A 24,651-nucleotide genomic window follows, 5' to 3' on the forward strand; every position below is an offset into this window, starting at 1 on the left:
CAGACTAGGAGTACAGTAGCCACTACCTGATTAGTAACTCATACCGTCTTCAGCATATCGAACCATCTGCAGCCAGCTGATAAGAAATTCTTGGAGGTCGGGAAACAAGGAGTTGGTAGAGTCAACTGCAGAATTGAATAGTTGCTCACCTAACCAAGGCCCCCATGTTTAGGCATGATAAAGGATGCAGCTTTTCTTCATTTTCTCAGTTGAACGAAACAGTTGTTCATTAGCATGACCCAAGGACTTTCCCTCATAAGAGTGGAATCCCAGGTTTTAAAATTTCCAGAAAGGAGAAGTGGCTGTCCAAAGAGTGTGGGTCAGGGTTATTCCTGGAGAGTACCCCTATATTTGAAATGTATCTCTCTTAGCATCGTTAAGATGGATACATTCATTTTCCTGCATACATTCTTGAGTGGCCAAAAGATGAATGAGAATTTGGTAACGTTATCATTTGCACCTGATATTTTAATGCAAACCTATGTGCCTTTGGCATAGGATTGAACACCAACAAGGAAAATCTGGACGATATCAAACAAAGATGCCAGGTAGATGTTAAAGACGACAGATTCAAGTAATCATTTGTTTATTCTTTGACTATTTAGAAGTCATGTAATTTGCTTGTGCATATTGTTTACATAGCTGTGAAGCAAGACACACATATTCACTTGTAACTACCCTTACATATCCAAGCATCAACATACCCAAAAGGACTTCTGAATATGCATTGAGACAATTGCATATATGCATATGCATAGACACGTGGGTGTTTTCAGCCTTCCACTGCTACAAACCTCTGGGTGTATTAGGAGTTAAAGCTGTGTTTATACAAAATAAATTGCAACATGTATTTTTCATTCCAAGCAGCAGTTTCAAAACAGACACAATCCCACAAAGATGTATTTCCTTTGCCAATTTTTTGTATTTTATCAAAACTATTTATGTTTTGAGTTGTTGATGATGCAAATGGAATACCACCATAATATTGAAGATGATCTCCCTTTGCAATTAGCACCTGTAGAACATTTTATCACAGGCAATACTTGTAGTGAAGAAATCACTTTTGCTAAAGGTGCCCATAGCAGGGTTTGCAAAATCTCCTCAGCCACTCACCTAGTCGCAGAGAATATATGAAGGTCAAGTATCATTTGTATGGTACGTGATTATCCTTGAAAGAACAGGGATGTTTGAAATTTGTATTTTACATACATGCACAAGTTTCACATACGTTTCACTGTGCATTGCAGCCTTGTGCCAAATATGAAGTGCCCCAGCGAGTGCATTTGTTTTAGGTCGAGTGGGTAAACTAAGTAACTCGACATTAAGGTCTAGTGAATTTGCAAGGCCTGCACAGGCTTCCAATCTTTCAAGTAAAGACGCGAAGGATCCTCTTTTCTTCAGTTGTGCCATTCGATAATGTAGTCGTGTTTACACAATAAAAAACACTAGACCAAACATACCCAAAGTTTTGGGATAGAAAAAGGATAAGAACTGGACAATTATGTCTCCAGTGGCATACATCTGTGTGGCCTTTAAGTATAGTGTGATCTGTAATTTTGTTTTAACAGCAGCAACTTCTAGCATTTTGGCTTCACATTTTTTAAGTTCATTGAACAAATCGCTAATGAATAGCGAGGAAAGTGATCTGACCCCAAATTGAGTACTGTCTCGCATATGACTAGAATGGAGCAGCAACATCACTTTCCACCAGTCAGTAAGTAGTAGAAAATATGGAACAGCTATTAGCTTACTGTTTGCTTTTTTAGAATAGGTCATAGAGTTGTAGGTTACTTAGGATCATGTTTCCACAGTTTTGGATGCATAGTTCTGTGATTTACTGTTGTGTGAATAGAAATATTAACTCAAAATCAGGGCTTGGACGTGCTGTTGTTTTTTAAACCTAATTGCATGTGTACACAAACATAGGCACACACCAAAGCCCTTTCATTAGCTTGTGCTTTATTACTTCCTCCATTATCCCCATGTTCTGTGCCCTTGTTTTATGGTAGGTGAAGATATTGTTAGTGTAGTGGCTGTTTTGGATCAGAAGGTAACAGTGCTGAAGCAACTAGATAGCCTAGTTGAAAACTGAATTGTTTGACAATAATGATGCACACGTAAAATAATACAATACTCTTCATCTTAACGGGGGCCTGGAGGTTCTCTTTTTACACAAGCGTTGCCAGAGACTTCCATTTGGACAGTAATATTACTGAAGGAGATTTGGCATTACTTAATATATAGTTGAATCAACACAGTATTAATCATCTGCCCCATGTCAGGCATGCCTTTGTTTAAAGAGCCATTAACCAATTTATAACAATGGTGGATTATAATATTAGTCCAAGATGAAGCAGTAATGTTGGCAACGGTGCCACCCTGCTTGCATTTCTGTTTTCTTTGGGTTGTGCAAGTTTCCTTATTACTTTGTTCTGTACTGTTAGGTGTTTGTTAGTCATTTTCAGATTTTGCCACCTCGTCTTCAATGGAAGATTAGTGGTCAAAGAACTATTGTATCTAAATGACAGGCAAACACCACTGCAAACACCACTGCTCTTTTGGTAGTCTCATTTCCAAAGGATTTGCACACTTTTTCCATTGAGATAACTAGATTGTTTTTAATTATCTTACTAATAACATTTCGATACATTGTTTGGCTGTTGTTTAAATCCTTGTACATATACTGTAACTGCTGTAGATCTCCCACACCAGGGATTTCTTGGTATTTTTCACCATAAACCAGAGATACTTACTTCTGGTTTGAGTCCCTATACTTCAATTGACCAGGTAATTGTCCCTATATTTATTCACTTGTTTGGTAAATTGTAAATTAACAATGATATTGATTTAATTTTATGATTTGCTATTTCCAGGGCACAGACAGAAGCTTGATGACTCTAAACCTAGTTTGTTCTCTGAACGCCTCAGTGATTTAGGGCGTATTCCTCATCCCAGTATGAGAGTGGGTGTCCCAACTCAGAGTCCACGGCCTTCCCTAAACTCTGCACCAAGTCCTTTTAATCCACAAGGACAGAGTCAGATTGCAGGTAAGGGACAAAACCATATGTTTGGCTTTTATAGGTGATTATAGCTAGGGGGTCACAATGGCTTTTTGTCTGAACATGTAAATGCTGTTCTAAATTAGTACTGCCAGTTAGGGACGCTGTTCTACTTTGCTAATATGCTAGTCTTGGGTTTCAGTCATCAGTTTATTTCCACACTTGAGCACCACCATGTTATCTCCGCTGCAACCAGTTGTCACAGGTGCCCCTTCCATAATCCTTAACTAGAGTTAGAGCGTAACTCTAGTGTATTTCTCTTTAAAATAGTAATCATCCATAATTTATCAATCTCACTTGGCCATTTATGACTTGGAGAGATTTGCAATGGACGCAGAAAGTAGTTTGTCTTGGTACTGCCTTTATGACACTACCTGAATGATGCCTCGTGGCTCTGAACCTGGACCACAGCACCTTTTCTGTCATTGGGACGGGGAAGTTGGGTGAATCACCAAAAGCTCAATTCATTAGCCATTTTTCCGAAAACACGCAAATAATCTTATAAAAGAACGCTTTGTAGAGTTAAAGATGCTGAGACACTTGTTAACATAATTTCTCGAAGCCTAAACAATGTGTTTTTCATTAATGTCCCCGCTCAAAGCACCTTTGAACATAGGAAGGCCATGGTAGAGAAGGGAAATTAATATGATGTTTTTATTTATTTCAATCATTTTGTGGAGATTTGAGAAAGGTAATATGAATGTTTCGTAATAGAGATTTGAAGCCATTCTGTCAACTCTAATTTTATTTTTCAGCTTATAGTCAGCCTCACAAGCACTGCACTCGTATAAGATAATTGTTTGAGAGTGGTGCAGAGACTCCTCAAAAAACCATTTACCTTACATAGTGTCCCTAATGATTAACAATGTCATCAATACACATTTTACCCATCCAGCTCACAATATGTATACATGATATCCACATGAAAAATGTGTTTTTACGGAAAATGAATGGGGTACAGTTGAATGCAGAAAAAAGTTAGAGTTAATCACCATATTCACCTCTATTCTGTTAGTCCGCTGAGCCAGCACAGTTACATTGATAAAGGAAAGATAATGGTATGTGTATAGATCATCAAGCATGTTGCCTGTTCACATTCCATTACTGTTCGCTTCCTTTCTACAGTCCTTTAGCTTCACCAGGTGACGTTAGGCAAAGAGAATGGAGCATATGGTAAAGGGGAACTACAGGCTAAGGCAACAGTGACTAAAGTGAGTAACATATGCATTCTCTTATGTCTATTTCCCCCTTCTTTTTTAATCATTGAAAGATTCATAAGCATTACTATATTAAACATTACCTTCTAACCAAATTTATCGTGTAAAACAAATTGTCCAAATATTGCATCCGCTCTAGAACCTGGGTCAAAGGTGTCATCCTTACAAAAATCCTGGTGGATCTATGCCCAAATCGATATATTTATTTTTTTATTGATAAAGTTTTTGTAATTTCCTAACCCAAGGGTAACACAACGTTTGGCACAATAGTCAGAAAATAGAGGAATAATTGAGAAGGCATTAGTCGTGTTAACAATTGATAACAGGTGTTAATCATACTTATTAGTTTGCATGCATTTTAAAACAGTTTATGATTGTTAATTTCTGATGGCAGCTGGAAAAGAGTTCCATAGGGAGGGAGCCGTAACACAAAAGCTGATGCTTCCAGCTCTTTTGTTCTTAAAGCGAAGGATGATCAGCAAGATTATAGAGCTGGATCTTAACGAGTGCCCCGGCGAGATTTTGTATGATGCTGTTGTTGAAGTAAAGAAGCGCTTCCTTGTAGGTACAACAGTGGGCAAGAGACAGAGTTTCAAAGTCAACGGGCCTCATTACGACCCAGGCGGTAAGTTACCGCCTGGGTCGTACCCTTACCACCATGGTGTAAACTACATTAACACCATGGTGGATGGCGGATTTACCGCCCCATTCCAAGGTGAGTGGGGCGGTAAATCCCCATTTCCCATTTTACCCTTCCCCATTCCCATTTTTGCCTCATAGGGCATAATGGGGAGTGGGGAAGGCGCTAATTACGCCACCGTAAATTACGGTGGCATAATTAGCACCATGGTCCCTTAGCGCCATGGATTTTAACGCCTGCAAAAAGCAGGTGTTATAATCACCATGGCGCTAAGGGACCTTGTAATCAGGCGTTAAGGATCGGCGCCGTTTACCCCTTAACGCCTGACTCGTAACGAGGCCCAACATGAGCTTTGATAGGTAGCTAGTGAGCTTCACGCCTGGTTGCTGAGATATGGTCAGATTGTTTTAGTCCAAGGGAGCCACATAGGGCTTTGTTACGATACATTACAAATAGTGTGTGGTGAAAAATGCCCCCAAAAAACAACTGCATCCACCCGATATGTGACTAAATGGATATGATGACCTTTAGAGGGCTAACGCCCACTGGATTGATAGCAATCATTAATACAGCCTACAGCCAATCCAGCTATAGATGCTTTGGAAACTTGCATGCCCAGATTGATGTCTCCATATAGAATCGAGTGTGGCAGATTTTCTGAAGGATTTTAAACTATCCAGATAGAGCGTAAGAGAGCGCTTGATGTCCAAATTGTTTAGCATTCTCAGAAGTAGGATGTAATGTTTTTATTTTACTTACAGTGATATCTAAAAGTGTTGGCTCTAGCAACATGTCAATGTTTGACTTCGATAAAGGAGGAAAAATGACGTTTGGAAAGTATTAATTTGAGCTTGTTACAGATTATTCTGCAGACTTTCCATTAGCAGTTCATCTGATTTAATGTATGGTGTATGGAGTAGAAGCCACAGGTAAATGCTAGAGGATGTCTTCCTCTCTCGATTCAGTTGAAGGGGCTGTTTTAATCACTTGGTCCTTTAAATACTTCAATGATATTTCAAAATCTGCTTCCAGATCACTGTATGACTTGTGCAGTGATGTGTGCACTTTGTAATAGCACCCATGTTTGTCAGTACCATCAGGCAACCTGACTGCTTTCTCAATCGGCTCCTTAGATGTTCCAACCCCTTTATTATTGGGATGAATGGGTTTGGTGTCAGCATCGGTTCTAGGTGAATCATCGGATGTAACTCCAGTAATAGTGCCTTTTAGAACCTTGGTAGCGATTTACAATTAGACCTTGAAGAAGTTACCTCAAACACCTCTGGTGGTAACGTCTCTGTGTTGGCACAACACCCAATTGAGCCTGATTTACAAAGCGTTTTTCAATGGGATTTTCTCATTGAAAAACGCTTTTGTAAATCAGGCCCATAGTCCCTTTGTGTCTTACAAGACACTTTAGGTTATGAATCTTAAATGTTGTTGCATGGTATGTAAGGTTTTCTTACCTGAGATCTTGAAGTTTCTTCTTTTGTGCTCAATTTGTAGGGTTCCTATGGAGCTTTTCTGTTGAGAAAGACTGGTAATTAAATAAGCATGCCCAAAACAACCTATTTGAAAGCCCATAACACAGTGAACAGCTCGGGCAATGGTCAAGCAGGTAGACCTAGGAAATCAAGTCTCAAAGAATTTCTCGTCAGATGCCAAAGAGTGGGCTGAAAAGGCCACACTCTCCCTGACACCTACTTTACTCATAAGAGGAAAGTTTGGGAAAAGGAGCAGGAAGCCAAAGGGAAGTGGGTGAAACAATGAATATTCTTGATCCATAAGGTAAAAGCAAGCATGTTACAAATGACACGAAGCTCAGTAAGAAACTCTCCCACCTAGTAAGAAGTTAAGACAGACTGGTGAATCCACTTGTAATGAAAATGTGGGCAGGTCCACAAAGGTGAACATCTCCAAACGTGTGTGGCTTTCCTTTATTTTGTATTGCATTGAACCTGGCATTGCCTTTGGCTACGTGTGTAGAGTATAGGAAAATATATATGAATGTAACTTGGCCTCTCAATCTTTCGCTAGGATCCCATGGTTTAGCTTGTCTTGACAAGGATCGGAAAAAAAGATTTGGTAACCAGGTGCGAAAAGCAGCATCATCCACTAAGCAGGGGCTGCCTTTGGAAAAGGTGTGCTGCAATTCTAACTTCATGATACACCCATCATACTTTGAATGCATCACATAGTTATGCTTTTATGTCACCAATTGGCTGGGGTAGTCAGAAGTAGCTCCTGCCAGCTTCTGGTGTCAAGCTAACTAGGATATACTAGGCTACAGGGAGTCAGTATGTAGGAAAAGGAACCAAGGATTTCATAACACGGATGATTAGGCATAGCAGAGGAAAGCAGTATAACCCGGTGGTAAAACATTTCGTATGTGTAAAGATTTCAGAATGAAGGAAACATAGAAATCTAAACACATCTAACTAATAACATACCATGGTAAATATCCAACAATAGCTTAAACCATGGAAATAAAAATGGTGTAGCCAATTTTAATATTCATTAATTTCAAGACTGTTTTCTGAGTGAAGTTAATTGAACAGTTGAGCTTTAAACCTTTTTTTCACTTTAACTGTTTCTACTACGAGAAGGTGTCTGAAGGTGTTTTGTGATGCCACCTAAAGCACAGAGTTTCTGTACCCGTGGTCATCCTTTAACTGTTGTACCCACTCTGAAAAGGAGGCTCACCAAAACAGATGGCAAGAGGGATTTACATTTTTGCATTGAGAAGCTGGGTTGTTGCTAGGTCTGGAAAAGTTAAGGGGCTACCCTAATGTCGGGACTGTCGGGACTCGGGGCTAGCTTGCCTTTTGGTTATAGCCCCTAAGCTTCTATCAGGGGCTACAACCAAAAGATCCAGGGCTAGAGCCCTTTCAGTCCCCCTCCCCTAGCAACGCCTCAGTTGAGAAGACAAGGCATGAGTCACTCAATGTACGATAATTTTTGCAATGAAGAGTTGGCATCAGATCTGATACTAGGCATGAGCCCGTTGTGAACCCCTACGATCTACTGATTTAAAATACCTGAATCACCATCAAGGGGATATTTCATATTTTTGGAAAGACGTTTAATACTGTGTGCTGCTAAGGAGGTGTGAAACCAGTATTTAGCACGGTCCTCTAATTTTTCAGCAAACATGCACAGGGAAAAAATAAAAAGAGATGACAATGACAACTAGGCAGTGTTCTGGAGTTTTCAGTCGTAATGCTGAGATGTTCCTCGGATGGATTGAAGTTTGCTTTCTAGAAGGCTACAGAGCAGCCTGTGTTGAAAATCGTCAGTGCCTGCTCAATTATGCCTACATCAGAATTGCATTTTTTCATCAGCACATTCATATGAGGAATATAAGAACGGCTACCACACAGCGTATGTGCATGCCTTCAACCAGAATTACGTTATGGACTTGGCACGTGTGTTCGGACACATGGGGCTTAGTAGTCCTGCACATTTTTCATGTGGTTGTTTTGTTTATTTCAACCACTTCCCCTTCTTCTCCCCTCTCCATGTGGGTACTGCAATGCTAATTGATTGGGGAGGTTGCAAAATTTGGGATGCCATTACGAGCTAGATGAAATTAAGCAGTGTCACTTAGCTTGTAAAGCTCTACACATTCAAAAGCATTCATACTTGCTGTTTTGAATGTAAGCACGTTTGAAATGGTAGTTGTTTGTAGTGCTGTGATAGGATTTGTAGTTATATTTATGTATATGTATACACATGTTCATATGTGCAGATGATGGAAATTAGATTTCAGTTTGTAAAGTGTGTATAGGCTAATGTACCACAGCTGACACTACCTGGTTACCTTAACGTTTGCTTCAGTTAAATCGCTGGTTTGAAGTACTAGTAAGTACAGATCTAACACCATTTTGCACATGTAATACTTTAGAAGCTTGGTTGAATGTGGGGATTTCAAAATGTTCAGATGAAACATACAACATAGATGGCAGCATAGGTTCATCTGCCATACTTCTACAATAGTTCTTTGATGTGGAAGAAAGTTTGTACTTCATCCATGTTTCCCTGAAAGTGTATTTATATTTTGTTGCCATCTTTGCATATGTGAAAGATGTGCAACAAAACAGGGTGAAAGGAATTCGGCACATTGTCGAAAAATAAAAGCTAAACCCAATATTATCCCATCTATCCTCTATTACAGAATACAAGATAAAGAACCCACGTGTTCGCTATCAGTACCTTAACATCTGTCTAGTATTCTAGAGCCATTTTGGCGCATCATTGCATGGTATATAGACAGACGTGCCATCCACGTTTTTGGAGAATTATGCACGTGATTAAATATATATCCCTTCTCTATATAAGAATGTCTGGGGAAACATTATTAAGGCCTATGTGGAAAGGTTAGCTAAAACGAAAACATTGCTCATTGACACTATTGTGTTTTATTCTTTGATGCCCATAATTTTTTCTATGTCCAAATCCATACCTCATGAAGGTCGCTGCCCTTACTTTGGGTTAAGCGATGGAGGTTAGGTATGTTTTTAGAATGGTGGAGATCTAGATGTTTGTCATGTGATGCACGGAAGGAATGGGCCCTGCACCTGAATTTGTTTATGCACCTTTTCCCCACTGTTTGCATCTTCCCATAGAGGAAGGATGTAAACTTTAAAATATGCTTTAAATTACTTTGTATGCATTGAACTGGCCCCTTTTCAACATTCCTGTCATGTTCCATTCCACGTAAAGGTTGGAGGAAAGGCAGCTCTAGAGTAAGAGGACAGTGGTCAATGTATTGTCTCTCCTCAGAGACTATTGAAAATGACATCTACTTATGGCAACTGTGGTGATGGTTAATGCGATGTGAACATGGACGAATTGGCAAAAGGCCACCTGCTCGTTTTTTACTGTTCATTGAATATGGGCCACAGAACTGTAATGGCATCAGCAACTTTTAAAAATGTTTGAACATAGCCAACATGTCCACAATATTGATCTGCCACTGCTAAACAGTGTAACCGTGTTATTTCAGTGTGCTGGAAGAAACATCTTGTTAGTGCATTTTCACTCCATGTATAAATGATTCCTGGACCTTTTATCTCCTTGGGATTCATAAAATCCTTGAAGCATTCAGCTAATGGTACCAGTATTATTTCTTCACCTGCAATGATTCACTAATGTGCTCTTGCAATCGGTTTTATATGAACTTCCATTGCCTCATACAACTCTACAGTGCCTTGCATAGTTGTGACGTATGTTAGAATTGCCACCTAAGACTTTGCCTTAGTTGAGACTTGCACAGTCTCTTAAATTAACTCTAGAAAAGTACCCAAGTTTATGCTATTCAACGTCTATTTCGTACATTGATAAAGCATCTAGGTTTTTTGTTTGATTTTTGCAAATGACCACATGCCACCAGATGCCACCTCAAAGTGCTGTGCAAAACATGGGCTACTAGGAGGTTATGACTGACTAGCTAGATCAATGGGTGTTATTCATTCTCCAAGTGGTAATGGTGTGAGGTCTCCAATTCCACTGTGGCTATACCATGAGTACAGCGAGTTATAAACAAATGCATTAATGTGGAGACACTTAGAGGCTTCCTTAAGTAGCTATGAAGATGGATGGAAACAAGGATCTGTCTAAATCCTCTGACCAATGGTATGTGTATTACACATGATGGAAGCTTAGTTCTAGCTGAATAGCCAGAGGCAAGACAAAATTCAGCGTGCTAATAGACCATCTGGATTCAGGAACAGCATACAGAAGAGATGTATCTTAGGCTTTGGCACAACATTACCACTTGTTCTCAGAGTATTAGATGTACATTGAGTATGTTCCCAATTGAGGAACTATGTATGTACGTAAGATCTCCCCACACATTCTTTGTATCTAGCTGGTTGCATGGTGAATTCTGGGGTGCTGACCACAAGCGTCTGGATACTGATGATCCTGAAAAATCTTTGGAAGGTATGCTGGAATTTGGCTGAGTGGTACTGTATGATCAAGTTAGAAGTTTGTAATATTCATTGACTATGAGTGAATGCAGTGTATTAATGGAGGGTGTGAGCAGTCCTGGTGTCCAAGGGCAGTAATGAGATGGATGGTATGGTGCTAAACACAAAATAAAATACAATAAACGTGTCTTCATATGACTTCTATTCTTCTTAAATGAAGGCTTTTATCTACATTTCAGGTTTAAATTAATTTGGTTGAATTGTAAACGGGTGATAAAGTAAATTAATGCATTGTAAAAATAAATATAAAAAAATAGGGACAAGCAGCATAAGGTTAGTTATATGTGAGGGATTTCTGAAGGCTTTCTTACTTTATTTAATCATATGTGAACCATTATTGATATAGTGGTTGCTCATTTAAATAAAAAACATTCTGCCAGACACATTCACATTCAAGAGCGTCTTTGAAATTTTGCTAAGGCTGCATGATTTAACTTCAAACCTTCTTTTAAATTTACAATTTTAATGTCCACCGTCTGAACTTCAAATTTGACTGAAAGTAGGAAAAACGCTTAGATTATTCACAGAACTTACCAACCATTTCCCATACGTTATACATTACTTGATTCATCATCAAAAGTCACAGAAGGGGATACCTGATAGAGCTGAATGACCATTCACATTTGCAGTGAAATATTAATTGTAGTCCTTTTTCTTTTGTTCTTATTCACTGAAGCTTGGATTCGTTTTGGGCACTGTAGCGTTGGACGCAGCTGAACACTCAATGACATGGGTAGCCACCAGAGCCAGCAAGGTGTTCAGTTACTCCTGCTTTAGGATCAAGTATGGCCTCTCACCACTTGTGACACAGTGCAGCTTCTTAGAGGAAAATGACAAAGTCATCTCAATCAACATTACAATGCAGGCAGTGTTTATTCACATATGTCAGCTCTTTAAGCATGGTATTAGTAATCAATAGCTCTGAGCAATTTTCAACCCGAGAAAATATACCATTTTTGAGAATGCCTATCCCACTTATGGTATGGTCAGCTGTGCATTGTCTTATATGTGAAATCAGCACAAAATATAACATTTCTGCTAAACAAAACGTAAGTTCTCTATCATCTTCGGGATTTCTAGAATCCCAGACTTGAAAGGGTGATGCCCAACACCCCAGAAACCCTTTGTTACTTTTTATTTCAACTCCACACAATTTCAGCTACTTCTAAAAGGAACTTCGAGGACTAATTTAGCAATAACAGTATCTAAGAAGAACCTGCCATATGCTCATCAATGCGCAGGGCACTTGGAGATGAGATGTGGGATCAATGGGTTGGTATGAAGGAGATTCCAGGGGTTTATTATGGATAAGCTTAGCAAGTCATACACGTCCCTGACATTTACTCCATCAACTTTCCCATTCTTTGCTCAAACTATATGAATTAAGCCTGAGCAAAAGTGGCCTTGGACACACACTCAGCAATGAAGGGACTCAGCAATGATTATCCCCACCCCTGCGAAAAGAATCTAATTCTAAGTCCTGCATACTCAAATCTAAATAAGGCCTGCAGGTTTGTTATGACCGTAATCCCCCAATGCAACCATCTTGTTTCAGTGTACATGAAGAAAAGTGTTTGTTGTTGACGCTTCTACTATGGCGAGTGTTGTTCCAATCGCCATAGTACTCTTTGCCCCTGCACATAGCACTGCGCACTGTTATTCCTTATCCTTTTTTATACCTATTTTGCTTATTTTTCCTCTACACTTTCACATTCATAAAACAACCTCATTTTAAATTTTTGTATTTTTTGAAATTGGTCACTGGATTTAGGAGAAGAAGGAGAAGACAGTAAACCGCAGAATATTAACTACATAAAGGGACCTATGCTTTGCTGGCTTATGCCAGAATACCTTTTCACACAGAGTTTTTTTTTATATAAACTGGTTGTATCTAAAATCCTTGTCTCTATACAGAATGAATCCAAAGAGTAGTGACAGATGTCCTATGTATTCTTTGTGGCTACTTGTTAGGTATGATAGTGATGTGCTGGAATCTGAGATGTTTGCGCCCAGAAATGCTTGGGTACGTGGGCGTTATAAATTACTTATATCAAATAATGGATTAGTTTCAAGGTACAAAGTGCACTTTCTACCTCAGTTATTTTACTGGTAAACACAGTTTGAGGTAGCTGAAGCTAAGTTATTTGTTCTGAAGAGTAGACAATGTAAATTATGTACAGATATTATATTTGAAGGTTTCTTCTGAGAACTTTATTTATTAAGCTCAAGTAGGGTGACACATACGTTTGATCAGTTTGGGAGCAGGTTGGATTATTTCTAGTTTAAGCCACTCCAAAACCTGTTTTGTCCCTGTATAATCGCCTTTACATTGTACTTCTTATGATTTGTCCATGTATGCTATGTAGAATGATGAAGATTTTGTTGTTATTCTTTTCTTTTATATCAATGGAAAGGAATAGAAGATACCATACGCTTTTGTTTCTGTCTGTTTCTTTTTTAAGTTTAGTAATTTTTATTAGCACTTTGAAAATATCTTATAATGCATAAACAACTCGTTTGAGATAACAGTGTTAAATAGAATTAATGTTACAATTTAAGAACAAATGCCACAATTGCAATACAGTTGAATAAAAAGAATCGAAGATATACGAAATCACTTATAATAAAAGACAGAAAAATCACAATACTATTCCATTTTAAATAAATGTGGCAGCAGGTAAATCCACAGAGTACATAAATAATAGAGATGCACAATACAATACCTTAATATATGATACAATAAAATATGGGACATGTTGCAAGCAAAGAACACAGATTGTGCATAAAATAACTAGCTCAGCTGGATTTGTGTGCAACCCTCAATTAGAAATTTAAATCCAGCCAGGGCTGACTCAGCCCTTCCCTCGTCTGTGGTCAATACATTGAGTACCGTTGAGTTGGGTAGTAATAACTCATGTAACTCATGGAAGGAGGAATTCAGAAAGATCACTAAATAAAAACATATATGATGTTAGGGTTATGTTATGCAGCTTTTATTCTCTTGCAAATCACCACGGTAGTGGTTTCATAGAACCAGCCTTGTTTGGGAAAGAGACGTATTGTATCTCCACCAGTAATGACCAGACCTTATCCAGGGGTTTGCAACCTGCGGTTCTCCAGTTGGTTTGGACTACAGCTCTCATGATCCCTCACCATTAACTGTGCTATCTAGTATTAATCGGAGTTGTAGTCCAAAACATCTGAGGTGTCAAAAGTTACAATCCTCTGCCTTAGTCTGACGTAACGTTTTAGACAGTCATTGGGTGGGGTGATGTAGCCAGGAAGAGACATGTTTGTAGTACTGTGGCTCCAATGGAAGCCCGTATGTCAGCACTTGAGGAAGGATTTTTTTATACGTGTTTGTGTAGATAATTGGCAAAATGGTTGGGAGTTTGCCTGTAAAGCCAATTGAGACCTGAAGCGATTGGATGCGTGTGGGCCCTGGAGTGTGCTCAAGGTGCCCAGTAAAAATATGAACATTATCATGATGATTTGTTTAATGTTTGTTAGACTGATGGACTACTCTAAAGCCACCAGTGACTTCATGGCATTAGCGCACAGAAAGGAGGGAGGAGAGGTTACCCATCAAATGCATAGTGTCATATTTAAAACTACCATTTCCATCTGTTTTATACATATTTATTTTCTTGTCATTGTATCAGTTTTTATTTTTCGCTTCTTAAAAAAAGAAATTAGTTGCACATGGTATATTTCCTCATTTGTTCAAATGAAAAATTGACAGTAGCGGGTGGATGTTTATAATGAGACTCGCTCCGTTATGGCATGACAATACAAGTTCAGTTTTCTCATTCAATATAATTGCGATACTATGTGATGAAACGCACGTGGTACCGCACATAGAACTGGACACCTCTTAATCAAAGCAATTTTAATTCACATCGCTACCACTAACAGCGACACTTTAAGGTCGCATTTACACTTTGTCTTGTAAACCAAAGCACCAATCTAGCAGGACTGCAAAAGAGAAATGTGATCTATTTTCCATTAGCACGCGTACACAAGCAGACACATCTATTTGCTAAAAACAGACAGACACATGCTTCCACACAAACTAAACCTGCACATCAAGAAAAGCTCAGAAGAAAACGAATGGATGCTCTTAAAAATAAAACGGATGGTTCTGTGGTTATGATTATTGTTAAACTGGGCGAGCTCGCTGTAGACATGTTTTAAAGTGAAATACACGCATATTTTTGCATCAGCACACTTTGCACTTTAATTGCCCTGCCCTGCCATGTATGACTGATAGCATATGAAGATCAATAAAAGGACCTCATTTCTGTTTTCCAGTTTTTACTAATAAATATTGACAGGAAACAGATTCATTTCCGTCTGTGTTCATGTGTTTAAATAACTAAAAACGGGAAACCGGGACCCTTGATCATAATACTAGGATTGTTATTTTGTTAAACAAATATGTTTCCCAGATCATATATGTATGTATGTATAAATATATATATAGTACCTTTTTGATCGAAATGGTCACTTTTGCCTTTTTGATCGAAATGGTCACTTTTGCTAAGAATTTTAGCCACAAAGTGCTACTTAAAACATACGCCTATTGTAAGTTTTCTTGCAATTTCTGGCTTGTTTCATCTATCTCCTAATGCAGAGAGACACAAACAATGTCAGAGTATGTTTTCCCACCTTCTAAGAATCGTCTGTGGTTTTTCCTCCTCTGAGATTGTTTGACAAAAGCTGCTTGTGGGTCTCCTTCATTACTTATAGAGATGCATTGTTCTCCAAAGTTAAGCTTGACTGTGAGCATGCATTGCCAGAGAGCTTTGGTTCCTGCCTCAGATTGCTTTGTGTTACTTGGAGGCACACACTGTTTTACCTGTGAACACCAATTTTCTACTACCTGTTGGAGGCATGACTGACTACTAACAGCAGACATAATGGATAACAGTCATGCTGATTTGAAGCAGAGCCAAGTACTACAATTTACATTATTCAACTGTTAAATGCAAACGGTCATTAAGTGTAATGATCAAGTTCCCTACAGCTTTATACAGATAGTTTTGTTGAGCATTTCTGATAGCTAAAACATGCATTACTAAAAACTACTAGAAATCCATTAAAACAAAAAACCTCTGTATCTTTTTCTCGACCTTACTGTATGTAACATTTTACCCAAAATTACTTAGTTGGGGATGGGCATCCAATTCAGTGACAAATTCTTTTTTAATGAGGCACAACACCCTCTTAATTCACTAAAAGTCTCACTCATTTTCTAGATAGCTTTGGAAAATGTAAGTTTGCTTACAGGCCTTGCAGGAGACGTTTCTGTGATATTTGAGTTAGCAATAAACATTTTAAGATAAGCATGTCAGTGACTTGTGAGATACAAAACCTGAACCCCTGTTAGAAAACTAGAAATGTAGGAAATTAGAAAATACGTTTCAAAAGAATGGCACAAAAAAGAGCCTTCCTAACTTCGTAAGCGTAATGTTCTCCATGGCATTCTCCATTCAGAGAGATGAAGTTATGAGTAGGGTGAAGTCCAGTGATTATAGTTCTCTGAGGTTATTATGGAGACACTTTAATATTTATAATAATATTTATACAATTAATAAACTGCCAATAAACTGCCACATCCCCTTGTTTTGCGATATAAACTTCTTTACTGATCAGCACAGCATAAAGGGCCGGTAAACACCCACCAGCCAGAGCCTACTATAGACTTGGGCTGGGCCGTTATGAGCCCTGCACGTCCCCAAACGTGGCAGTGATTGCTATTCGCACTGTGTTTCCCTCCAGGATGCACATACTTTAAAAAGTATTTTTATGGGAAATGGGCTCCACACCATGTACCCAGTTTCTCATAAAAATAGAAACAAAGACGGCCACTGCCATGGAACAAAGAAAAGGCAGTAAGTCCATTTTCTATTTCAATGTAGGGGGAAAGCAGAGTGAGCCTAGAGCAGCAGGTGGCAAATGTAAGCTTGCCGTAGAGGATAGGGTTCAGGTGCGGCTTAAGGGACGGGCAGAGGACCACTACAAGCAGGGTCCAGTGGAGGGGACCGAAGGGAGAAGTGCTGGAGGCTCAGAGAGAATGTGGGCGGTTATTGTGGATTCACACGCATGTTCCCAGGTCTCCTGATTGTTCGGCTCCTCTCGTCCCAGGTGCAAATAAGAAATGGTCCAAGGAAGAGGGCATTAACAGCTAGTTATTAATGTGAGATGGGGTTAGAGGCTCATGAGCGGCCTGACAACCCTACTCTACTCCCAGTCAATAACTGTTCCCTCCCCTTGGAAAATAGTGGTATTAGGAATCAGACCCTTTGAACTGGGTTTGAATTACAACAACCGTTCAAAGACCACTGACAACGCCAAGAGGGTTGACTTTCTCATGTTTGATTGTGTGTGTATATTTAATGGGTGGCTGTATGATCAGTGTGTTTGCATGCAGAGTGCATGAGTGTATATGCAGTGCATGCAACTTTGCACTGTGTGTGTGTGTCTGTGATTGTGTGTATGCATTTTTGTGGGCATATGCGCAAAGAACATATGGAGGTGCATTGTGTGGGTGTATGTACATAGTGATGATGAATGTGCATTGCGAGAGTGCATGACCCTATTTTTCAAAGTTGGGTGTAAAATGATTTTTTAGAGAGAAAAAAAGTAAGTGGCATTCCCAATGGGAGTATTTAACAAGCGAGTAAAATGTGTTCTGACTTTAAAGAAGTCATGTTTTTCTAATAAACAATTCCTTTGCACATAGTTATTTATGCACATTAAAAGATACATGTTTACCATCTCGGCACATGCAGAAATTATAGTAGTTTGTTCCTCTAGCACTACTTGTCCAAACATATCCATGGAGCTCTGTGGATGAAAGGTGGGTAACTGCCACTATGTGTCTATTTCCTTTTTTTGGGGGAGTATTTTTACTCCCTGTTTGTATTTTTGGGAGGATTTGCTTTTTTGTAGAAAGCAAAAGTGGCTGGGTGCATGTGAACATTTTGTGCCTGTATGTTCAGAGTGTGGATGTGTTCACAGTGTGCAAGTGTACACACACTGTAAGGGTGCATGCGCATTGTGTGGGAATATGCAATGTGTTTTAGGCATAGAATCAGTGTGAACATATATGTTCAGTGTAAGGGTATATATACTCAGTATGAGAGGGCATGTGTGCAGTGTGAGGATTCATGTTCACTGGATGGGTGGGTGCACAGTACAAAGCACTTAAAATATGTTGGCGCATGTACAGTGTGTTGGTCTATGTGCAATGCGTGGTGGTATTCATAGTGTGATGTTTGTGCATTACGTATTGGTATTGTGTGAGTGTATGTACAGTATGTGAGTAAATGCGGTGTCTGGGTATATGTGTGGTGTGAACATGTTCTCTTCTCATGTGGTTATCACACAACAGGCATGAGATATTCCAGGAATCGAAATAAGGATTTGATCAGCAGGAGCAAAAAAGCAGATTCTAGCAATCTAGTGAGCCACAAATCAGACTTCTGAGATACAAACCACTACTTTCTGTCAATTATATATGACCCCTATGAGTTAATACCACATAGGTATTTGTGAATGGCACTAGATGGCTTGGAGTCAAATGTAGCACTTGTTAGCTGATGGTATAAAACCATGCAGGCTCTCCTGGGCTTCAAAGGGAGGCATAAATAGCTCATATGCCTCAGCACTTTCAAACATTTTCCAAGGCAAAATTAGTCTAATTCCCCTTGGAAATTATGTAAAAAGGAGGTTTCAGGAACAATTTTCTAAGCATCCTTACAAGATTGCAAATCTACATGACCCCATTATTACATGGCTGAAATGTTAAGCTAGGCTAGTTTATTAGCCAACAGAAATGTTAGTTAATGGCAAAAGGTATAGAGAAAATGAAAAACGGAGAGTAAGAGATTGATAGACATGATAAGGGCCAGCAAATAAATTTAAAGTTAGCACTTATCATAACTAACTCGAAAAGCTAATTTATAATAAGCACGTTTTTGCACAGAAAAACACTGATTTTGGACTATATTTAAACTGTGACAAACAAAACGTTTTAATCACATATGACTACAGGAATAAAACATCATATGAAATGTCAATAACGACATTGCTTTTAACACCTTTCTATCTGATTTAGTAGCGGCAGGTTAAAACGTAATGATTCTCACAAGAAATTCCTAAGAAGGCAGTGGTGGTGATTTTGCAGGGAATTAGTAGAGGAGTAATGATAGGTCATCACAGAAGGGCGGTCTAAGCATTTTCCCTTCAGAGTAATTTTAGAAAATGTACTTTCGAAGGGATTGTGTCCTCCGACGTATTCCTCATCTTAGATATATCCTTCCAGCTCTGCTGGCCTCGGAAATTTTTTTCTCCAGAGGGCGCTGCGCGTCGACGTCCCTCGAGTCGATGACCCTCGACAGCCGCCGTATCGACGCTCGACGTCATCCTGCCTATAAAGGCCGCGCGCAGCGTCTGTTGCTCAGTTCCATTTTTCCGCGCTACTCGGTGCCTCGGAATACCGTTGCTCAGTTCTTAATAATATTTACTTCAAGTTATTCGAATCGTACTCGATGGCTTCCTCGTCGGAACCGACAACCCCTCGATCCGGCTTCAAAAAATGTCGAGATTGTGGGAAAAAGATGTCGTTGACCGATCCTCACAGAAATTGTCTGTGGTGCTTGGGAGCCGAACACCATTGTTCAGAGTGCGAGGACTGTATGTCCATGACAGCTAAGGCCCTGAAGGAGCGTAGGGGGAAGCTGGAGAAAGGTAAGACTTTTAAAGCTTCTTCTTCTTCGACGAAGTCGAGACATTCGTCTCCTCGTCACCATTCACGCTCCAGATCTCGGAGTGGGTCTCATCACTCCTCGAGATCGAAACACTCGAAGAGGAAGCGTCGAAGATCCCCTTCTCCGTCTTCCTCTTCCTCTGTTTCGCCAAAAAGAATCCCTTGCCCCACGAAACTTAGTTCCCGGGCTGAATGGGAGGAATTCAGAAAAAACATGATGAGCGTCTTCGAGAAAACGGCCTCGACCCCCTCGAAGACTGCCGAGAGCGATGCTCTGGTCGAAAGACCCAAAGGTCAAAAACGCTGCGAGTCGCAGTACCCGGCGAAAGAAACCTCTCGAGCGCGTCTCGAACCCTCGAGTAGGACTATGACCTCCAAACCTTCCTCGAAGGTTCCGTCGACGCCGTCGACGAGGGTTCCGTCGACACCGTCGACGAAGGTTCCGTCGACGTTGAGGTCTTCGACGCCGTTGTCGAAGGGACCTTCGACACACAGGTCTGTCGACTCGACGCCGGCCTCGACACCGGCGTCGACGCCGAGAAAAGTCACGATGACCACACATCCAGTGACGATTCCCAGGCCCTCGACGTCGATGGCGTCGATATTGTCGAGTAAAATTCCAATTCTGTCGAGGTCCTCGAGGCTTCCACCTCTGTTTTCGACGCCACGCTCGAAGCCTTCGACGTCGGCGTCGACGACATCGACGTTTTCGAGGCCAATAATGACAAGTTCAGCACCCTCTGCCTTGGAAATGGGATTTACTCCCTTTATTAATTCAGAACAATTGAGAACTATATCCTCAATTTTAGAAGAGAGTGATTTGTCAGAACAAGATGAGTTACAGGGACCTGTAACCCCAGTTAGAGAGGAATTTTCCTCTGAAGAGCGCAGATTAAAGGATCTTCATGATTCTTTACATGAGGCAAGTGGTTTAGACACTTCCCCTGAGGTGGATTTTGCTAAACCAGACCCGGGGGAGCATGCTGAAACACCCTACAGAGCCTTAATGGCCAGAATTACAGAGTTCATGGGGTGGTCTACACCTTCACAATCTTTCCAGCAAGATGACCTCACGGATATTCTTGACAAAGGCCCACAAGAGGATCCAGTGGTGCCCTTTCATAAAGCTCTTCAGAGAAAGATCATGACAAACTTGGAAACCCCAGATGTAATACCAGCAGTAAATAAAAAAACTGTCTGCAAAGTACAGGGTATCTTCCACAGACCCAGAGTTCTTGTCGAAACATCCATCCCCAGAAAGTCTGGTGGTACAAGCAGCATCCTCTACCGACGTCAAGACGGCTTATCCTACTGTCCCACAGGACAGGGACGATAAAAAATATGATGCTATGGCTAAGAAAGTCTTTTCAGCATGTAGCATGGCGTTAAAGTCTGTTAATGCTACTTGCACCCTTGCTAGGTTCAGCCATACACTTTGGGAGTGTGCTTCTACAGCGGCTGACTGCATCCCGGAGGGAGAAGAAAGGGATGCGTTCCTGAATATTATACAGGACGGTAAAGACGCTATGTGCGAATCCCTCCAGACGGGCATTGATTCGGCTGACAGTATCAGCAGAGCAATGGCGGCAAGTACATCAACCAGGCGGTTCGCTTGGTTGAGAAAGTCGGGTTTTGCCCCAGATGTGCAAGCCAGGCTCTTGAACATGCCATTTGATGGCTCTTCTTTGTTCGGGAAAAAGGCGGATGACAGTTTAGAGAAACTGCAAACTTCAAAAGCAGCAGCAAAATCCCTAGGAGCTGCAATCCGTCAGACTCCTTTTCGTCCCACAGGAACCTCTGCGAGGGGCAAGTCCTTTCGCTTCTACTCCGCATTCGGAAGAGGTAGAGGACGACCGGCTCAAAGGGGTCAAAGAAGAACTACCCGAGGTGGACGGGGTAGATATTCTAAAGCCGCAGCAACAGCAGGTGCCTCTTTACCATCGGCATCTGCATCAGCCGCCCCAAAACCACTCTGAGGACTTCCCTCACAGGACACCTGTAGGAGGCAGGTTGACTCAACATCTGGCGGAATGGCAGGCTATCACGTCAGATGCTTGGGCATTGGAAACAGTTGCCCAAGGTTACTGCCTACCTTTCCTACGTATACCTCAGAGTCATCCACCGGGGATCAGCTCTCAGAAAGCTCCAGATCCGCTCCTCTTGCAGGAAATTATAGACCTGCTAGAGAAAGGTGCCATAGAACCGGTACCTGTAGCGGAGAGGAACAAGGGCTGGTACTCCCCTTACTTTCTCGTTCCAAAGAAAGACGGAGGACTGAGACCCATCTTGGACTTGCGAGAATTGAACAAATTCCTCAGGAAAGACAAATTCAAGATGGTCACTCTTTCTCAGATCCTCCAGGCCCTTCAGTTTCAGGACTGGTTGGTATCTCTGGACCTTCAGGACGCTTATTTCCATGTGCCTATCCATCTCAAACACAGGAAATACCTGAGGTTCGCAATTGGCAACTCTCACTATCACTTTCGAGTACTGCCATTTGGGCTGACCTCCGCCCCGAGGGTCTTCACCAAGTTAATGTCGGTAGTGGCGGCAAGTCTAAGGAGGGAAGGGATTCACGTCTACCCCTACCTGGACGATTGGCTGATCAGGGCTGTTTCTCCGGAGCAAGCTCAGATCCAGCTAAATCACGTATGCTACTCCCTTCACAAGCTGGGCTTCTCCCTCAATTTAAAGAAGTCTCAAATGATACCATCGCAGAGACTCCAGTTCATAGGAGCGATCCTGGATACTTCCCTGGGAAAAGCCTCGCCACCAGAGGTGAGGGCTCAAGATATTCTACAGATGGTTACCAAGTTCCAACTTGCCCAACGTCTCCCAGCTTTCGACTTTTTGAGGTTGCTAGGCCTCATGGCATCCTGCATTTTCCTTGTGCCAGAGGCTCGCCTGAGAATGAGATCCCTCCAGTGGGCACTGAGGACTCAGTGGTCACAATTCTCAGGGAGAATGACAGATCTTCTTCAGGTTCCCGGCAGGGTGGCTCGAGACCTTCAGTGGTGGGCCTGTCAGGAGAACATTCTGAAAGGAGAACAGTTTTGGCAACCCTGGCCGGAGATAACAGTAGTCACGGATGCCTCACTCACGGGGTGGGGAGCCCACGCCAACGACTTGACCATCAGCGGTCGTTGGTCTCCATCGGAGTCCAGACTACACATCAACCTGTTAGAGCTGAGAGCCATCAAACTTGCGTTGAAGGCTTTCCTTCCAGTTGTACAAGGGAAGAACGTCCTGATAATGACGGACAACACGGTGGCCATGCATTACCTCAACAAAAGAGGAGGCGTAGGATCACTACCCCTGTGCAGAGAGGCGATGCAGCTCTGGTTTTGGGCAATCCAAGAAGGAATCTCTCTATCGGCAGTTCACCTAGCCGGAGAGAAGAACTTGACAGCGGACGCTCTGAGCAGGCAGACTACAGTCTCCCACGAGTGGGAGCTAGCTCAGGAAGTCCTTCAAGAGATCTTCGCCCTTTGGGGAACCCCTCAGGTAGATCTGTTCGCCACCAGCCTAAACAGGAAATGCGACCTGTTCTGCTCAAGGGAATTTCCTCCGAGAGGAGCTCTGGGAGACGCGTTCATAGTGGACTGGGAGTTTCCGCTTCTGTACGCGTTCCCGCCGGTCCCTGTCATTCCTCAAATGATCAGGAGGTTGAGAAGATTCCGGCGAACCATGATCCTAATTGCCCCGGATTGGGCCAGGAGAACGTGGTACCCGGACCTTCTAGACTTGTCCATCTGCCCTCCAATTCGACTTCCTCTCAGAGAGAACCTACTCTCACAGAAGGGAGGTCAGGTTCTCCATCCAGACATCAAAACCCTCAACCTTCACGCTTGGCTTCTGAACGGCTGAGGTACAAGGATTGGGACCTCCCTGATGATGTTATGGAGGTGTTGCTTTCGGCAAGGAGGCCAGCAACAAAGTCTTTATACCGCTGCCGTTGGAACAGATTTTGCAGCTGGTGTAGAGAACAGAATATCGACCCATTTTCATGTGGTACACCAATGGTTTTGTCCTTCCTACTATATTTGGCAAATTCAGGCCTTCAAGTTGGCACCATTAAGGGCTATCTCGCAGCGCTATCTATCTTTAAGCGTACTGCGGAGGAACCATCCTATTTCAAATTACCCTTGGTAATACAGTTTCTAAAGGGGTTAACCAATGTTTATCCCCCAAGACCATTCCAAGTTCCCCTATGGGATTTAAACTTAGTATTAACTTTCCTGATGGGGACACCTTTCGAACCTCTCCATTCTTGTTCGTTAAGATTCCTTACCCTTAAGACTGTTTTATTAATAGCACTTACATCTGCTAGAAGGGTGAGCGAATTACAAGCTCTTTCTTGTAAACCCCCTCATACAATCTTTCACAAAGACAAAGTTGTCCTGCAAGTGAAGCCTAATTTCCTCCCAAAAGTAGTCTCTGAATTCCATATCTCTCAGAAGATTATCCTACCATCTTTCTATCCTCCTCCTCACCCGGGGAAAGAGGAAGAGAGGTTACACAGACTAGACCCTAGGAGGGTTTTAAGTTTTTACATTAGTAGACTAGCCAGGATAAGACAGGCAGACCAGCTGTTTGTAGGCTACGCAGGTCACAAGCTGGGGTTACCAATAACTAAGCAGACCATTTCCAGATGGATCATTCTAGCCATTCTGGAATGTTATAAACTGGCAGGGAAAGAGCCCCCTCAAAACCTTAGGGCTCATTCGACCAGAGGTATTGCAGCTTCATCGGCCCTCAAAAGAGGCGTGCCGATTAAAGACATATGTGCGGCCGCTACATGGTCGTCTGTCCATACCTTTACACGTTTTTACAATCTGGATTCCTCCTCTAGTCAAGAGACTAGGTTTGGAAGGGCTGTACTGCATTCTATTCACCAATAGAAGACAGCGTGAAGTCAGTACTCCCTCCTCCGAATATAGAATACTGCTATGGGAGCCTATCTAAGATGAGG

General features: G+C 41.4%; 1 protein-coding gene across 6 annotated transcripts in view; it reads left to right on the forward strand.

Annotated features, from left to right (window-relative positions):
* Window positions 1-24,651, forward strand: part of RUNX2 (RUNX family transcription factor 2) — a 540,217-nt gene that overhangs the window by 477,317 nt on the left and 38,249 nt on the right. For 5 of the 6 annotated variants that reach the window (XM_069605789.1, XM_069605788.1, XM_069605793.1 and 2 more), the window contains one exon: window positions 2,874-3,047. The exons of the other annotated variant lie outside the window; for it this stretch is intronic. In XM_069605789.1, coding sequence (XP_069461890.1) covers window positions 2,874-3,047 — 174 coding nt within the window. The remainder of the gene's footprint in view (window positions 1-2,873; window positions 3,048-24,651) is intronic. 6 annotated transcript variants of the gene reach the window in all.

This window comes from Ambystoma mexicanum, chromosome 4p, assembly GCF_040938575.1.
Source record: "Ambystoma mexicanum isolate Mex_15411 chromosome 4p, UKY_AmexF1_1, whole genome shotgun sequence".
NCBI classification, from domain to species: Eukaryota; Metazoa; Chordata; class Amphibia; order Caudata; family Ambystomatidae; genus Ambystoma; species Ambystoma mexicanum.